This window comes from Talpa europaea (genome assembly GCF_964194135.1).
Source record: "Talpa europaea genome assembly, chromosome: 8".
NCBI lineage: Eukaryota > Metazoa > Chordata > Mammalia > Eulipotyphla > Talpidae > Talpa > Talpa europaea.
The window spans coordinates 51,099,002-51,117,447 of record NC_140075.1 but is presented as its reverse complement, the minus strand read 5'-3'; the positions used below and the strand labels follow the sequence as shown (position 1 = coordinate 51,117,447).

General features: G+C 53.9%; 1 protein-coding gene across 1 annotated transcript; it reads right to left on the bottom strand.

Annotated features, from left to right (window-relative positions):
- Window positions 1–4,080: 4,080 nt before the first annotated feature.
- On the bottom strand, window positions 4,081–18,234 carry PLEKHO2 (pleckstrin homology domain containing O2; the record flags this gene model as incomplete). Its single annotated transcript, XM_084240901.1, has 5 exons — window positions 17,971–18,234; window positions 13,138–13,269; window positions 8,850–8,954; window positions 7,433–7,531; window positions 4,081–5,097 (listed from the first exon to the last, which is right to left on the bottom strand). Exons 1-5 carry the CDS (start codon window positions 18,145–18,147, stop codon window positions 4,081–4,083), a joined length of 1,530 nt encoding a protein of 509 aa, XP_084097027.1. The 5' UTR covers window positions 18,148–18,234.
- Between the last annotated feature and the right edge of the window lie 212 nt (window positions 18,235–18,446).

The window sequence follows — 18,446 nt, the reverse complement described above, 5'->3', positions numbered from 1 at the left end:
TCCATCCTGGGTCTGGATGCGGTCACCTGTGGTTTGCAGTACCCACATTGCAACTACCCACAGGACTTCAGGCCACTGAGATACTGAACAGACATGTACTCAAAAGGAAGACTCCCCTTTTCTGCACAGGCCTCTGACCCCCAGGACTGGGAGATTTCTGTCTACCACATCCTTCCTCAGCACTATGGTGGTCACCAACACCTCCCAGCTGCTGCTCCCTTTAAAGTGGCCTTTCAGAGGGCACCTCATTCCTGGTCCAGGACGGGGGACACTCAGTCATCCTTACCTTGGGCCCTCCTCACAGATGAGGGGCCTGTGAAGTGGTGTACCCAACTTCTGCAGGCCACTCACTCAATATGGCTGTCACATGTCAGGCAGGGGAATTCAAGTGGGCCACAAGGGTCATAGCCAGTCAGTAGGCCCCGGGTCAGGTGCTTCCTGTTATGTTGGCCACTGGGCCTGTCCAGCAGCACTCAAGGGCGGAAGGGAGCCAGGCTTTGGGGAGCACAGCAGTGCTTTCCCACATCGGGAGTAAGGGTGTTGTTAACCCTCTTTCATGGGTGAGCAAAGAGGGCCCTGAGGCTGACACTCACTGAGGTCCCTGGGTGGGGCTTGAACCTTGGCAGCCTGACTTGGAGTTCTGCCCACTGGCCCAGAAGCTTCCAAAGAGCTCTAGGTGAAGATCCTGCTGAGATCTATCTAAGGTGCCTCAGGCATGAGGCAGATCTTAGGCTCACACTTAAGCAGAACCAGGCACTGAGGTTTATTTTAACAACTGGAAGCATTTTGAACCATCAAAGAAAAGACCTATTCAAGCAAAATTAAATCTAGGGAGAAAGTTTGATAGATGCATGGCCTTAAAATCTCTCCCAGATTGTTTCAAGAGAAAAATTATAACTACACAGTAGAAAAATCAGATCCCTTGACCACATGATCAAAATCAACATTACCAGGGAGGGGAGGATGGCGGTCACGTGTCTCCAGATATGATGCCCTAAGAAGGACCTGGCATCACCTGTGCAGTTTCCTGACTGAGAATTCATAACCTCAGTCTGATGATGAGGGAACCTCAGACAAACCCCACGTATGGAATGTTTTATTAAGAAGGAGGGAGGGGGGCTGTTTTCTTCAAAAAACACCAATGTGAAGTAGAGAAAGCTCTCAAAAGATAAACCAAGGAGAGGATTCGGTGTTCCTCGTACTATACTTATTCTTGCGACTTTTCTCTAAGTTTGAAATTATTTTCAACTAAAGGTTTTTTTTTTTTTAAGATTATTTATGCATACACGAACTGGGGTACGGGCCAGAGGTGTGGGGGTTGAGAGGATTCACCAGAGACAGAGTGGGGAGCAGAACAGGTGGATCAACTGAAATACACTGCTGAGGGGAGCAGAGGTCTGCTGCGCCACGTGGGTAGCTCCCTGGCCTGCGATTGAACTCGTGCTACAGTGGCTGCAGATAGTTTCATAGTGCTGAGTCTTAACCCCTTGCACCACCAAGGAGGCCCCCAACTAAAGTTGTTTTTTTTTTTTTAATTCAAAAGCACAATTCCTTAAGAGTCTTAGCCCCCGGTCTATAGAAACATGGGCCAGTTGCGGAGTGGGGGTGAGAGATTGGAAAGCTGGGCTGAGTTTAGCAAAGATGGAAGTCTGGGGTTAGAGGAAATGAATGCTGCTCACCCTCCCCGCTCAACCTGGTCATTTAATAAAATTATGACAACAGGGCCTCCCTGGTGGCGCAAGGGAGCTACCCACATGGCACAGCAGACCTCTCTTGTCTTGCCCGCTGCTCCCCTCAGCAGTGTATTTCAGTCAATCCGTCTGTTCTGTTCCCCACTCTGTCTCTGGTGGATCCTCTCACACACCCTGCACACCTCTGGCCTGTACCCCAGTTCTTATATGCATAAATAAATAAATATTTTTTTAAAAATTATGACAACAAGGAGAAACTTTCACCATCCCCTTTTGGCCCTCCGTGCCCCACCCCCCCCACCCCCCCCACCAAGCCTCCTTATAACATCATGAAACCTCCATTTGAGCGAGCGAGTTTATGTGGAAAGGAGGCTCTAGAACTGAGTTTGGAGGACCAGGATGCCAGTGATTAACCACTACCTACCCTCAGCTTCCATGAGGCCAGCCTGAAGCTGATCCCACACCAACAAACAGGTTTGTGCCAGGAAAATTCCATCAAAGTGGATTTATTGCAAAAACTTCAACAAAGATGCTTCACACGCAGAAGACATGGAACATCATCTTCCTCAAGGCAGCAGGCAAGGCAGCCCCTGCATGTTCCCACAGTCATCCCCCTGGAAGCTGGCTTTCCCCTTGGGGCTCCCCATGGGAACCAATGGCATTAGGCGACCGGCATGGTTCATAGCTTCTTGCCCAGCCTGGTCACCAGAAGAGGAAATTGAGGCTGTAGTCTCCAGGAGCAAATGACTTGGCCAGCAACAGCTTGCTAGTGGGGAAAGGGTCCCCCAAGGGAGAAAGAAAGGGCAAGTGACATTTGTGCTCTCACACTGGAGACGGAGAGGAAGAGGCAGACTGTGGCATGAAGCAGTTTGTCCAGGGAGAGTGATTTGAGGAGGCCAATGGGATTTCACAAGCCAGGGCATTACTGCTCACCCCTGCCCAGTACAGGCCACAGAGTGGACATCTGCCCCTGCTGATAGCTGGCCACTACCCTCAGGAACAACGTGAATGTGAAAGTACAGTAAAGCCTGGACCTGCACTGGCAGTAGGCAGGACTTGTGGCTGGGGATGGGGTGGTGTGCAGAAAGGCTAAAATGTGCAGTTGTGACCCTGCTTCCTCTCGCCTTCAGTAAACAAAAGTGCACATGCAGAACTGCCCTGGCCAGGCCACTAGAAGCTGCTCCCACTCCCACAGGCCCCAGAGAGAATGGCTATGACCTTCAAAGCCTCTGCACCTACAGGTCCTGCCCTCAGTCCTGCAGCCACAGCAGGATGGGGACTGGACATGCTCCCAGAGCCGAGGACAATGGGTGGAGAGGGAGGGAGGCCCAGGGTGCAGGCACAGACCAGGAAAGGCACAGGAGAACATGCTCCCTTCCACTGGGAAGTTCAGGAGGAGCAGCCATCCGGGGCCGGAGCCAAGGGGTGGGGAAAAGAAGGGAGAGGGAAGTGGTTTCAGGCCCCAACATCCCCCTCAACATTTGAAGAAATGACTGAGATCTTGAACCTAATGGGATGAGACAGAACAACCCACGTGGGGAGGCACAGAAGTTGGAGGGGCCTCTCTCTTGAAGGTTGGTTTCTAATGAATTACACACAGGGTTTTCTGGTGTTGACACCATCCGGGCGTTCTGCGGTTCTCCTCTACACAGACATGCCAATCTGGGCACAAGCTGGTGCAGGGGCAGGAACTAGACCAGCAGATTCTTCAAGTCCCTCCTTCTCCTGGGAGTCCTCCAATCATATCTCATCAGAGGGGAAGGGCTGCAGGACACGTCCTCGTTTACATAATGGGAACTGGGCTCAGAGAGGGAACACACAGCAAGAGGCTTCCTCACACGGACCCTTTCCAACCTGCCTTAGAGGCCGGTTCCAGGTCTCACTCAGCTGAACCTATTGTGTGGACCCCAGGCCCAACAGCTACTCGGAATAGGGTGGCTGACTTTGGGAGGGTAGATGACATTGAGGTTCTTTGCCTGGGAATACGTAGACATGGAGGCTGCAGGTGGGCTCAGCTGTGCTCTATTCAGAACTCAGGAATGTAAACTACTGGGGGTGGGAAACGGAGATGACACCCCCCCCTCCAGAAACCCCAAGCATTATGCCAAAGCCCTGGGGCAGTTTGGAACAACCACGAAAGCACATAGGTTGGAGTGCGTGCTGCCAGCCCGAGCTCAGAGCCCAGAGGCTGGGCCAGATTACAAGACAGTGGCCTCTGGGAGGCACCGGGACAGTGGCGGGAAGGATACCAGGAGTCTCTGCAGGTCCTGGCCAATCCACATGTGCCTGAGGACCCTTCTATAGCCTGAGCAGAAGCACATTTGTCAGCAGGGCTGGGCCTTGAAGGACTGGGTGGGCCAGGAGGGCCCGTGCTCTGGCCCAACAGGCCCTAGGGTGCGCTTCTCCGGTACAGAGTCACCAGCTCCTTCCTCTTCTCCCGCAGTCCAGGTGCTTCCTGGCCCAGCTCTCCCAGATCTCTGATTTCCTGCAGGACCTGGGTGGCCTGCCTTAGCTGCTCCACAGCCTGGCTGAGCAATGTCTCAGCACTCACAGGAGCCGGCTCACTGCCCAGCACCTTGTTCAAAAGTTTCTCTGTCTGCTCTGAGGCAACCTTCACCTCCAGGTGGGCCCGATACAGTCGTTCCCCAGGCTGCCATGGATGCCGGGGGCCTTCCCCAAGCAGGTTTCCCAGGGAGGAGCAGCGGGTGTGGAACTGGGTTGGCAGGTCCCAGAGGGGCAGTGCTGTGGACTTTTTTGCATCCTCTTTGGGAGTTCCTGGGGTGCCTGTAGCCTGGGATGGCTTGGCGGGCTCAGGACCATCATCTACACCATTCACTGAGACCTGCTCTGGGCTCAGGGCAGAGGTCTCAGAGGTCCTGGTTCGTGGGGCTGGCCCAGAAGCCTCCATCCCCTTCATGGAGGCTCTCAGTTTCTCTGATAAGATTTTGGGTGGGGGTGCAGGGGGCTTCCCACTCTCCTTGGGAGCAGCTGCAGAAGTCTCAGAGGAGGGCCCCTGGGATGGGGCTGCACTCTCATGGTCAACAGGCTCCTCAGGGCTGGGGTTCTCCCAGCTGACCTTCAGTTTTTCAGGCAGGACCCCACTGTGAGGCTGTTCAGAGCTACTGTCCTCCCCCACCGGAGTCTCTGAATCTTCCCGGCTCTCAGAGTGGGCCTCAGAGCTAGCTGGAACAGGGGTTGGGGGCTTTTCCCTCGCAGGGGTCTCCACTCTGTCATCAAGGCTGGTTGTCTCAGGCTCTGGGGAAGGCTTGGTAGGAGGCATGGGGGGCCGGGGTATCTCCCGGGGCTGGGTGGCCCTGACATCATTGCTGGGGACAAACACTGGTGGCCCACTGTCCGGAACATCGAGGTCCAGGCGCGAAAGTCCATCAGAAGCAGCGCTGGCTACCTGGTGGGGGCAGTACATGGGCGTATCTTGGATGACTGACTATTGGGTGAGGTGTGCCCACTTACCAAGGTAGTTAAGCCCTCCCATCCAGGCTGCCCAGGCCCTCACTCTCCATGCCCTCTGCCCTGGCTTCCAAGGCCACTTGATTAGAAGATGAAGTGGTTCTCTGATGAATCCTCTCCTCTCCATCACACCCTCAGAATTCCCTGTTTTAGAGTCATAGCCCAGGAAGTCAGAGCCAGGGTGTCCTCTCAGCGCCCAGCCAGGCTTCTTCTAGCCTGTGAAAGAGGCCGCTCTTTTTAGTGGCAAGTGTGCTGCCTGGTCAACAAGGGACATGCTTCCAGGCTTGTTTCTCACCCCGATCTGCCATATGACCTCAAGAGTATCCCTCTCCACAACCACCCACTCAGAGTCCCCACAGCCAACAGGCGACAAGACCAGGACTCAAACATAGGTCTCCCGAGCTCACTCACTTCTGTTTCCCCTCCCTGTCTAGTCTGAAGCACCAGCCTAGCCCTCTGGCCCAGATCTCTCAAGGCCTTGCCTATCCAGATGCTCAGCAGCCAGAGCCCACTTTTCTTCATGCTGTCAGATGTGGTCCCAGACACAGGCAGCTCCAGACCACAGCTGACCGCCAGCTAAGAGCTGCACTGAGCAGTCAGCTGGTCCCCACCTGGCTCCAGGGACCCGCAGGGACACCGAGCAACCCCACAGACATGGGAATCCTCTGTGGAGCCTCAGAGGTCCTGGACTGGTGCTGGGCAGGAGGCCTCTCCCAAGGTCTCTCAGATGGTGGGGGTCCTACCCCGGACCTCACTCCATTTGACGAGCAGACAGGTGATCTGGCCTCCACAAGTGCTCAGTCATGGGACCTGAGTCCCTCCCTGACTTCTCAGAGGCACCTTCCCTCCAAGGCTGGCCTCCCCACACTTCCTAGGCCTGCCCCACAGCCAATCCTTTTCTCTTTGGCTATGTCAGTCGCTCACTCTGCAGACTTTCTGCTCAGCTAACAGACATGGACAGGCTGCCTCCTCTCAAATACGAACCCTCCAAAGACCTTGGCCTCTTCACTTCTCTTTCCTTCCATGGTCCTCACTCCCCCACACCCCTAGTTCTGCGCTCCACGGCAGTTCCAACTCACTTCTTCTCTGAGAAAAAGTGCTGAAAGCGTCACTACTTGCCTGTCCCTCTGTCCCGTCCCTCTTGTGACTTGGGGCCACCAACTTGACAATGACTCTCAGGTTCTGGCTCTTCTTTCTCCAGAGGTGCTGCTCACCTTCTGGCCTCTGCTTCCCTGGCTCCCTACTGCCCTCCAAACACCCAAATACAGCCTTTGCTGAGGTTCTTTCCTGGCCTCCAAAATCGATCCCCTCCACCCACCACCCCCATCAGCAACACTGAATGAAAAGTGCTGTTCCCTTATCCCCCCCCCTTGCCCATACCTTCTCCCAAATTCCCTGCACCCAGGGCCTCCACTTGCCCAGTCTTCAGGCTTGGGGGGCACCTCTGACCATCCTCCCTCTCTGTCCTGCTTTCCCCCTCTAGCTGCGTATTCAACCACAGCTCAGGTAACACTAGTCTCTCACTGTCTCCCCACTGGCCCCTCCCTCCTCACTCCCTCCTGAAGCCTGGAGGGACTAACCCCCTCCTGTTCCTGGCCCCCTGCCTTCCCCTGTCTCAACTCAATCCACCCCACTCAGGGCCTCAAACTGACTTTTGGAATGCACCCTCTCATTTGTTTCCCCTCCAGCTCCTGCATTCAAGACCTCCACAGTTTCTTCCCCCATAGCCCTGCTTTCTGAGACCCGTCATCCAGTTAAAGGGGTTCAGTTTGCTTAGGCATTACCGCCTTGTGCCTCAGCTCATGCCACTTCCTTGGCCAAGTACCTCCCTCACACCAAGTCGGCCTCTTAAAACCCTTCCTGTTCTTCCAGGGCCAGCTGATGTGCCAGTGGGTCCTGTGGTTGCCTGTCTACCCCCTGAGGCCTCCTCTGTACAAAAACCAGTACACAGCCCTAGTTGAGGCATCTGTGGACAGGTCTCCTCTCCAGCTGGAAGCTGAGCTCTGGGGGTAGGCACTAGCCTTGGAGTCTGTTTCCCGCAGACACCAACTGTGGCTTAGGCCAGTGTGTGGACTTAACCAGTGAAGCAGGCCCATCTACACTGAGCACTATAATATCCGTGTCTCCAACACAGAGACACCCATACCACTCAGGAAGCCCCAACTTCTGGAGGCCTCAGGAAAAATGGCCCCAAGCCTGACTGCCACCCTGAGAAGATGGGATCCCAGGCTCAACCGACCTCCCACCTGTCTTAGGAGGGGGCAAGGCCTTACCTCCTTCAGATGGACTCTTGTAGGTGGGCGGCGTCGCTGGCCCCCACGCACCCGGTCCCTTGTCACGTGCTCCAGGGCACAGGTCTTGTCCACCTTTACCTGGGAAGGAGAGGGAACCACATCAGTTTCCAACTAGTTTCCACATCAGTTTCCAGTTTCCTCGGGGAGAAGAAATAATTCCCAGGAACTAACCTGACTCACAGGCAGGGTCTGCACCCATATCCTTGATTGCCAGGGTCAGTGCCCCCCAACACTGCCCTCTCTTTGAAAATTAGATCTTCTAATTTTCTCCCTGTCTCTACCCCACCTATGCCATTTCCCTGAAGACTGAGAATGTCCCTCTCCCTCCAGGTTCCCTCTGGGCTTCAGTCTTCTTGACTGGATATAGGCTATCAGACCTCGCCCTTTCTGAGCTTAGCAAGGAGAGGAGGAAAAGGCCTTCCCTGACCTCATTCTCCCAGGACTTAGGGTATCCCAGGAAAGAAGAGGGCTTCTGCCCCTTGGACTCACTCTCTGAGTCCTGGATGGGCACTGGAGCAAAGACTCCCCAGTTCAGGCTCAGGGCTCAGGCCCACTTAGAGGTCCAACGCTCTGTTGGCATTGCTGACCCCACTTGACCAAGAGACTGGGGCCCAAGCCCCAAATGCTCCTGTGGCCTCCAGTACCCACAACATGGCCCATCATCCCCTCCCGGCTGGTGCAGGGCATAGACTATGCATGACATAGTCACGTAAGACACAACAAAGGAGCCATGGCAGTGACTCAGGGGAACTGGGTGTTACAAGGAGACTTGCTTGGGAAAATTTGCTCCCTGTGGGTCTTGGTCTTCTGCAATCCAAGGTCCATTTTAGACCACATAGCTATGGATCCATAATGGCAAAGATATCCGCCGTAGGAGATCTGACCCCATGACACTTCTTTTCTGCCCCAAGCCTGTTCGTGGCCACACTGTCACCACTACAGTGCAGGGCATGGCGCGGCCGTGGCAGTCAGATAGGAAGCCCAGGGCCAGAGTCAGCCTGGCCTCAATTTCATGGCCAAACTGAAAAATAAGCTTTCAGGCTCTCAGCTCACTCCCTATCCCATGACCTCTCCAGCCTGGGCCCACCTGCTATTTCTAGAAGGGCTGGAAAGGCTGCATGGCTGCAATCAGTTAAAACCTGCCATAGAGCTTACTTACTTTTTAATCTTAAACAAGTTACTTAATTTCCTTACACCTCAGTTTCTTCTTTCACTAATGGGAGCACTACCACCTACTCTGAGGGGTGTGGTGAGAAGTTAATAAGGTAACCACAACAGATGCCCAGTGTTTGTGGCAGTGACTTCATCAAAGGGTTGTCTGAGGTAGATGGGCAGGGAGCGCTCAGATCACACACGGTGGGATGTGCCCAGAGCCGTCCATGGGACAGTAGCGCACCTCGTCGAAAGCCTTGTTCTTGCCTCGGTTGATCCCTTCGTTGAGGGCTTTGATCCAGGACTCCTTTTCCTCCCCACTGGGTGCTTGGAATTTGATATCGCTGACCTGGAGGGGACACGGGTGGGGTGGGTGGAAGATGTTTAACGGGACTCACATTTAGAGGCTTAAGCTTCCCACTCAAGACCCTAAAGGTTACCCTGGCACAGCTGGGCAGGAACAAATCAAAATGACCCACCGCAGGTGGGACAGGGACTTCGCAGTAAGAGAAGTGACAGATCCAGCAGAGAAGGGGCTGCCTCCCAGCATGCAGCTGCCAGAGAGGTGGGTTAGAATCTGTCTGGCCCTGTGGAAAGAGCTCAGATCTGCTCTCGTGACACACCCAGGGCAGCTACCTGACCCCTGGGCTACAGTTTTCTCTGGAAGATAGTCGTCCCAGTCTACAGACAGTCTACATCCATACCAGGCTGAGGATAATGACAGAAGAGATGGGTGTGAGAGGGTGCTACTGGGAAAGACCTACTAGAACCAGGGCCACCTTCAGCTCCCCAGTGTACTCCCCCCGCACTAGCCCTGATACCAAGTAAAGAAGTCCCAGGATCTCCTTTCTGACCTGGAATCATAGATTGTAAGAGAGAGCGAGGGCACTGGGGGTCAGTTTCAACCCTCTTACCATAAAGATGAGGGAATATGCTCAGCTGATGGGACTTGGTCAAGATGAGCTAAAATAATCCCATCACCCTTCACTCCAAACCCTCCCCTTCCAAACACCCCCCATGCCTAGGTCCCTTTCCACCTCAGCTTCGAGCTTCTATATTAGAATCAGAGGGCAGTGCACAGAGCCCCTCCCCGAAAGGCCCCAAGTAGTAGAAGGAGAGAAGTGATGCAAACTGAGGGGCTGCTTTGCACACAGTAGGGAGAGCAGCAGGGCCTCTGAGTGGACAGACCACCACTTACAGCTGACCAACCCTGAGCTTCAGTGTCGTCATCTGTAAATGAAGAATACCACCACGACCTGCTGCTCAGAGCTGGGAAAATCACTGATGTAAGTAAAGAGTTGAATGTGGAGCTGGGCAGAATGAGCACCTCATACTAGGAATGATCACCACTGCCTTCCTTCTGAACAAAACTGACCCAGTTTCCTCATCAGGAAAAAGGGGTAATACCACCGACCACAAAGAATGTTGAGGGAGTTAAAATGACCAAATCTAAGGCCTGGCACATAGTAGGCGCTCAGTAAATAGTCACTAAATGAGTGAGCCAATAAATGAATGAACTGGTCTGAGGTTTCTTCTCTTGCCCAGTTTTTTGGTCTGCTGCCTACTCTCTGACCTCAAGATGCCCTACTTCTTTGTTGGGCGAAAGGCCAACACGCCCATCCCCCCCGCCCTGGTGTTAGATAGCGCCTTCCCTCTCGGTTATGTAATACCACAGTCCGCCTGGCCCCTCAGCATCCTCCTTATATAACTTCCTCCTGGCTACAGCCTCCTCCTCCTCATACAGGGCCCTGGGTCCACCCACCTCCCCAAGCCAGGCACAGCCAAATGCTCATTTGCATGACCAGGGTAAATTAGATCCTGGCAGCAGATCTGCAGTTAAGTCAGAAACCCCAGGGCACCTTGGCAACTGCTTCAGTCCAGCCATTGAGGCTGCCAGGGAGTTGTGCTGCATCCGGACTCTGCAAGGGCCCACCCAACCCTGTGATGGGGGCTGCAAGAAAGTGGTCCAGGGCCAGCCCCTCTGAGCCCAGCTGTACTCCTGCTTGAAGGCCCAAAGTTGGTGGAGCTCTGCTTGGTACAGGACTTTGCATCCCAGAGAGCTGAGAGGCATACCCTTGAACTCAGCAAAAGATGGCGCAAGGGTGGGACAGAGAAAGAGCACTGTTTTGGGAATCAAGATCACTGAGTTCTAGTCCTACCCACTGCAACAGCACCCTGCATAGGTCTCTTCACTACTCGGGGCCTCACTGGACAAGAACAGAACCCCTGGACCCAACCCAAACTGTAGCCTCCATGGCCCAGCCCACCTGAGGAAGGGTCTTTTGCTCCCCTGTGAGGAAAATGTCCTCAGGTGAGACCTTCTATACTAAAAAAGGGGTGCCCTAGAGGAGGGAGTATGAAGCTAAGTGGAATTTAAGAGAAAATCCTGGCTGAAGGAGCCAGGCATCCCATGGAGGAGGTTAGAATAAGGAAAACTAGAACACCAAGAAGTTGGTCCTCTTGCCCCACCCCATGCCAGGGTCCAGAAGAGCCACAGGCTATACAGGTTCCTACTCAATCACCAGGGGAACGGGACTAACTGGGAGCTAATTTACTAACATGACTGACCACAGAATAGGCCCACACGGCCTGGGAAGGGGGAGGACAAAGTGGCAGAGAGGGGAAAAAGTGGGAGGGAGGAGGAGGCAGGAAAGAGGAAAGGGCCAAGCTGGCTGGGACCAGCAGGGCAGCAGGGCCCAGCAGAGGCCACCCTGCTTCCTGGCAGCGGTTGCCTGTGACCTCATGGCAGGGGCGTGGGGATGGGGAGGCAGCGGGGAGAGGGGCATGCAAGACACTGGAGTCTTTGTTTATTTGATTAGAGGGGGGAAGGCGGCCTCGGGACCAGACAGCTGGGGTCATGTGACCTCCCTGCTCGGGAGGCCATGCTGAGGATAGGGAACACCCACTGGAGACAGGAAAGGAAGGTGAAAAGATGTGGGAATGTGGTGCTCTAGGCGGTCTATCATCTAACCTCTGGAGGCCCCCATTCTCTGCGTGAGCTCCCGGGGAGGTGAGGTTCTAAACCAGAGAGCACCTCACAGTCCTCACCACTTGCTCCCTAACCCCATCTCCCCACTGATCATCCAGTTCTCAGAGTCACCCAGAGCCAACCTGAACTCTTGGCAGGAGAGGGGGATAGAAGGGAGTATGTTGGCCAAAGAAGCAGAGAATGCAGCTGCACAAACAGGCCTCTCCAAAGGTGACATCCCGCCCTAAGCAGCCCGACTCACCAAGCCCACCACTTGCTGATTCTCAGAGCTGTTAAAGGAAGTGGCCCGTGGAACACACTGACACAGGCCAGAGAGGCAAGGCCCCCAGGCCCCACATCCACGTAAGCACACTGAGACACAAAGATGCAGAGATGCAGGGCCTGGTAAACACTCACCTGCACACAAAGAGATGTGCACGCCAGGCACACAGACACCAGGCCCTCACACATAACATACTCATGCACGCGTGTGCACGCATACATATAAAACTATACACAAATACAGTGCCTGCTCGGGAGATGGGGTCTCCAATACAGGATCAGAGCACTAGGGCCTAAAAGGCCAACATGCGACTCTCCTCTTCTTCAAACGCCTCTAAGCTACAGGTGTCAAGTGAAACCTGGGTCTAGCCCCACGAACCCTCATGACACTATAAACCTGTCCTTACTCGGGGGTATATCCTCAATCCCTGGTATCAGAACTCACAGTTGCTTCTCTGCCCCTACCCACTACCAAGTCAGACAAAGGGTCTCCTCCGGGGCTCAGAGCCCCAGGGACTAGACCGGGCTCCCAGGGAAGTAACAGAATGGCCTCCGGTAGGCCCAGACCAGAACAGCTCCCCAATCCTCAGACTCCATGACTCAGCCACACCCTGCGAGGCTCCACATGACGAGCAGAGATTGGAGTGAGGCGTGGCTTAGCTGCAGATGGGCGCGAGCTGGCGAGAGCCTCAAATCTGAACTCTCTCCTGACATCTGCGAAGCCACACCATGTGTCAACACCCACCCAGACTCCCCGCCAGAGAAACGTGGTGCAAGCAGCGAACTTCAGCTGCACACACAGCGTGTCCCAGGGAAGGGCTCTCTCAAGCAAGAGATCTTCTCCAGCTTCAGCCAAGAAAGAAAAGCACAGGTCGGAGAGCTGGGGGGCTGCACTGAGTCTAGGGTAGAGGGCAGGAGGAGTGGCCCTTCTGGGATAAAGGGGAGCCCACACCCTCTCCTCTGCTCCAGACTACATCAGGGCGTTGGAGGCCTGCTGGGGTGAAGATCTCATCCCCAAGCTTCTCTGTCTCCGCCCAGGGCCTCCTCCTGTGCCAAGGGTCTCCCCTCCCAAAGGCTACTTTCCAACTGCAGCCTAGAAGGAGGCCCCAGGGCCTGGAAGAGAAGAGGGGAACAGAGCTCCCTGAATGCACTGGCTATCAACCAGAAACGGGGCATCTCCAAGACAAAATGAGCAAAAAGATGCAGCCCATGGGGGCCCCTGGGTTTGATCCTCAGCTGCACGCCACAGAAAGCCTGCAGGCTGCATCCAGCATCACTCTACCTTGTTGCCTGGAGAACTGTGAGTTCTTGTTGCCAGCAGAATAAAGCGGTGTTTCCGCTTAAGGAAGGCCCGGAGATCCTGGCATTTCTCATAGGAGCCCAGCTCCACAGTCTCCACACACTTCTGCTCGTCCTGGAGAGGGAGGTAGAGGGGACATGAACTGGTGAGAGGCAGACATACGCAGACCCTTTCCAGACACTGATCCCATTCAGCGAAGGCATCTCTGGGTACCTCAGGTAATCATCAATCACTAATAGGGGTATTCAGAACCTGGCAAGTAGAGAGATGTGCTGGTTGGAGGGTTGCCCCCAAGCTTGTCACCCACACAAGAAATGACGATCACAGCACAGCAGACTCAAACGTGCCTAAGACCAAAGGAGGAAACAGAAGGGAAGGTGGGGAGTCTTAGAACAGGGGACCTGGGAGCCTATGCAGGCAGGCAGAGATGTGCAGAAGAGGCAGCCAGCAAGAGGGAGCAGATATGACAAAATAAGGAAAAATAGAAAAGGTTTTCCAGGCAGAGCCCCAGAGGGAAGCACGAGCAGCGCACATTTGAGGCTACATGCCTGCCTTCACCACAGTGATCCTGACTTGACTTCCCCATTTGGCATCTTCTTCCAATGACCCTTGGCTTGGGGTGAGAAGCCACTCTCCACGGTTGCACAACAGAGAGGGCAGGGGCTCCAGTCAGCAGCCCTGAGGTCTCATCACTAGGCACACCGGTAGCCGCAACCATAGGGCAACTCTAGCTATTGGACATCACGCAGAGATGCAGAGAGTCAGCAAGAGCACCTGCCCAGACTGCCCGCCTCCATGCTCAGCAGTTTTCGGTGAGATAACTGTAAGGCAGTGATTCTGCTGTGTGCATAGAAAATGTCTCAATTTCCCTCCATAATAATCTGCCTGTACAAGAAACCCTGACACTTGGCAAGCACCCTTATACCCCAGATTCTCCTGAGCCTCTCAATCATCCTGAAAGCCTTGAGCCCCAGCATTTGGCTCCTGTTATAGATGAGGAGATGAGACCTGGGGGTGAAGTGATTTGCACTAGGGGCACAGACCAAACAGAGGAGGCAGGACCAGCCCCAAGCGCACACCCTCTGACTCCCAGGCCAGTGCCCTTCCCAGCACCACACTTGTCCAGCCAGTCAGGCACTAGGTCTTAGCAACAGGTTATTCTGCTCATAGGGCCATCGAAGTGTGGCACCTGGGGCAGCGACATTAGCTGAGAACCTATGAGAAATGCAAATTTGCAGGGGCTATCCTGCTGAGTCATTAACTCAGGAGCATGGGTCTACCAATCTGTGTCTCAATGAGCCTCCAAGTGATTCTGACCTATGTGAGAGTTCAAGAGCCAGAGATTCTCAACCGTGGGGGTGCCTGGAAACTTGAAAAACCCCAATGCCCAAGCAACATCCCAGATCAATTACATCAGGATCTCTGGGGGATAAAGCCTGATATTGGTATTTTTTAAAGTAGACGATTGTGCAGTTTAGGTGAACAACTGATTTTTCTCTTCAGCCCCTCAGGGAACGGTAAACAGATAGCCAGGGTGATCTGATCTTTCCCATCAATATGGTGTCTTTCCAACCCCTTGTCTCCAATTCCTTCTAGGTTCCTCCACTCATCGCAAAGGCCAATAAAGTCCACGTGCTCCCAGAAGCTTCCCTGTCCACTTCCCATAAGCCTGAGTCTTGGTGTTCTCTCCCTCCCAAGTTTCCCCAGCCACAAAGCAGATGCCAGGTGCAGACACTTTCTAGGTGCTGAGGACATCCTGCTGTGGGTATGAATAGTCCTGATTCCCTGCTGGCTCTCTCCACCCTGCGCTGCGCTGCTGCGTGTTATCTGCTCCCCTTTTGGTTCCCCCTCCTGTACCCTGCAAGAAGCAGCTCTCAAAAGAGGGCCATATATTGGACCAGTTTGCTGGACTGAATGCCTGACTCAGAATGAGACCCCAGAAGTCCCCTCCCACGGGGCATCCAAAGGAAGGAAGCTGCCTGAGGAAGGATGGGTAGCGAGGACCCAGAGAACATAGCTAACCTCCCGCCCGCACCCTGCGTGAACAGGCCTCCCCCAGTTGAACACCCACAGGCCTAAAAGCATCTCCCTCTGTCTGGGAACAAAAGTCAGTCCACCTCCACCACCCAACCACACACAACTGTCTGTCCTGGGTCTCTTCTCCCCACCCGAAACGCTGAATCATCCCAGCCCTTTCACAGCTCAGAAAAACCGATAAGCCAGCAGGCACTGGGTGGGGGCAGCGGTTTTGGAATGTCAGCCTCACGGACAGCAAAGAAACAGCCAAGAGCCACTTGCACTCGCCTAGTTCCTTACATCAGAAAGAGGAATTGAACTAATAAGCATTTCTCAATTCCTGCTCCCGAGCCAAGCTCCCCCACCCATGAGTGCTAAGTTCTTGAAATTGCACTGAGGTTTTTAATAGTGATTTTTGTTTAAAGCAGGATTTAGGTTTTTCTTGTTTGGGGGATGTGAAATCCTTCCTGCCTCCCAGCCATGGCCAGATGTGGAGAGGCAACCCAGGACAAGTCTGGCAGCCCCTGATGCGTTGACAGCTGGGGACCTGTCACTCAACTCTTTCAGCAGCTAGGACTGGAGGAAGCTGTGACAACCCTCTTTATTTATAAAAATACCCTCCTGCTGCCTCCACGCACATCCTAATTTGGTGACAGCAGCAGCACAGAACATCTGGAGGGCCGCCTGCACACCCCCTTCCCCTTGTCCTCCTCCATCTCCTTCTCCTCCTGATTCACTGACACCCCAACTTCATGAGCATGGGGATCTTGGGAAGGACAGACAAGGCTCTTCTCAAAGGCAGCTGCTCTAAACACTGAGATCTTGTTGCCCAGTCTTTCTTGGTCTGGGACAGTTATGACTTTGCCAAAATATCCTGAGGCACGCTGAGAGCGGCTGATGGGGAACAGGCAGGATCCTCCTTCCTCTGCTCCCAGGCCAATTCTTCCCCATGTATTCCATCTGTCAAAGGCATATGGTGCTAGCCCATTTTCAGTAAAACAGCCCTCGAACAGCTTTATTCTCAGAACCCAAACAGTATCTACAAAAGTAAAAGTCACTTTTCCCCCTTAGATCTTCACCTCGAGCTTTATGGGCTCATACTTAACACCCAATTGTAACACTGTTAGTTACTCAAGGCCCAAGGCTGCTGAAATGAGAAGGGACACAGTCAGAAGTGGGAAGATGTGAGGCGGGGGGGGGGGGGGGGGGGGGGCACAGGGACAGCAAAGTGGCAACTAGCAGCTTGATGTAAAAGGAAAAAGAAAAACTACAAAGCAAGGTCTGGCAGTGTGAGACGGTCTGAAAACAGGAGCTAAAGGAAAGACTCCACTTAAACCAGCACCATTTGTAGCAGAAAGCAGAGGGCATTTAGCCTATTTTAGAGGATTTGCACCAAAGTAAGTTTTGGAGTTTGCTAGCACTGGTCTCTGAATGGAGAGAGCACTGGACTTGGTTCTAGACCTTCTTTTACTGAGATACTGAAGGGGCATTTTGCCACCTTAGGCCTCAGTATCTTCTGAGGAGTGTGACATGCTCATGGAACTGTAACAGGGTGGTCCCCAGGTACGGGGGAGGTTCCCTGCCCCACCCAAGAGAGGGTGGAGCTGAGCAGGGAGAGGAGAAGCTGCAGAAGAGACTGAGGAAGGAAGCAGGATGGAGCCAGGAGACCTGGAGGAGGCGCATGGAGCCTAGAGACACGTGAAGAAACTGTGCTTGTCTTTTTGGTCGTGGACTGGGTGACACAGATGTGGGTGAGACCCATGGGGAGGTGACAATGGCAGCTTTTATCTTGATGTTGATTTTGCTCTTTTCCTTCCGGGCTTGTCTGGTTGTTTCTGACCCTTTTCTGTGGGTCCCCACTGGAAGATGCTTTAGACTTGTGGCAGGCTTTGGGGCCTTGTTCTGGGCTGATCCCATTTGGATGGAGTTTTACCCACGAGGGGACGGGTAACTTTGGGTGCTTGATTTAGAAACTAGATTCTTTGCCTTTCCTGTATTGTTTCCAAATTGTATTAAAGTTCCTTCCCATTAAAGTCTCATATGTTTTGTGTTGATGCGGCGGATGGCAGAACCCATTTAGAACAGGCAGGTTTGCGGGGTTTGGGCTGCCCCTCTCCCTGTTCTATAACAGAACCATCAACAGCAACATACAGGGCCTCCCCTTATGACGCAGTGGTTAAAGTCTCAGCACTATCACGCTATCACCACTGCAGCACAAGTTTAATGCCCAGCCAGGGAGCTGCCCACATGGCGCAGCAGACCTCTCCTGACTTGCCCGCTGCCCCCCTCAGCAGTGTATTTCAGTCAGTCTGCCTGTTCTGCCCCCCGCTCTGCCCCCCGCTCTGGCTCTGGTGAATCCTCTCACCCCCCACACCTCTGGCCTACACCCTTGTTCCTGCATGCATAAATAAATAAATCTTTTAAAATAGAGCATCATATAAAGGGAACAAAGCTCCAAACACACATGGATACTAAGTATTTCTACTCTCCTTGCTGAATGGAGATTTCTGGAATACTGACTTATGTGGAACTTCGCCCGGGAACAGGGGCCCACAGAGAAGCGCTCATGAACATAAACAGCCAGACACATACACATTTTAAAGAGCCCCTCATCCAAGAGACTTGCACCTAGAGGTGCTATCCCCATACTGCAGAGATCCAGAGAGGATGGGAAACTTGTCCAAGCTGACAGATGCTGAAGTGGAGCAGCCTAGGCTCCACGATCCACCAGCTGGGCGGCTGCCCTCACTTCACCTCCTGCCCTGGGCACCCCAACCTCATGGCTGGAGAGGTCCTTACCTCATTTTCACAGACCAGCAGCTGGGCCTGGCAGAGATGCAGATAGCGGTCTTTCCAGAGCCCGAGGAAGCCCCCACTGCTCTTCTTGATCCAGCCAGCTTTGTCTGCAGTCTGGGCTCCCCGAGGCTTCTCACCACCCTCCTTGACGCCCTGTAAGACAGAACCAGGACATGTCATGAGGGCTGCTGCCAAGGGTCGCACGGTCCACCAGTCATGCAAGAATTGTGTCTCTGTGGGTTCCTCCTGATGTCATCCATGACCCCCAAAGCAGAATCTTAATCCACTATCAGAAATAATAGTAATAACAAGGCCTCCCCTGGTGGTGCAGTGGTTGAGCGCTGGGCTGCGAAGCTGCCAACAGCCTCTGCAGCACTGGTTCAATCCCCAGCTGCCAGTGAGGGTCCCACATGGCGCAGCAGACCTCTCCTGTCTCGCCCGCTGCTCCCCTCAGCAGTGTATTTCATCAGTCTGCCTGT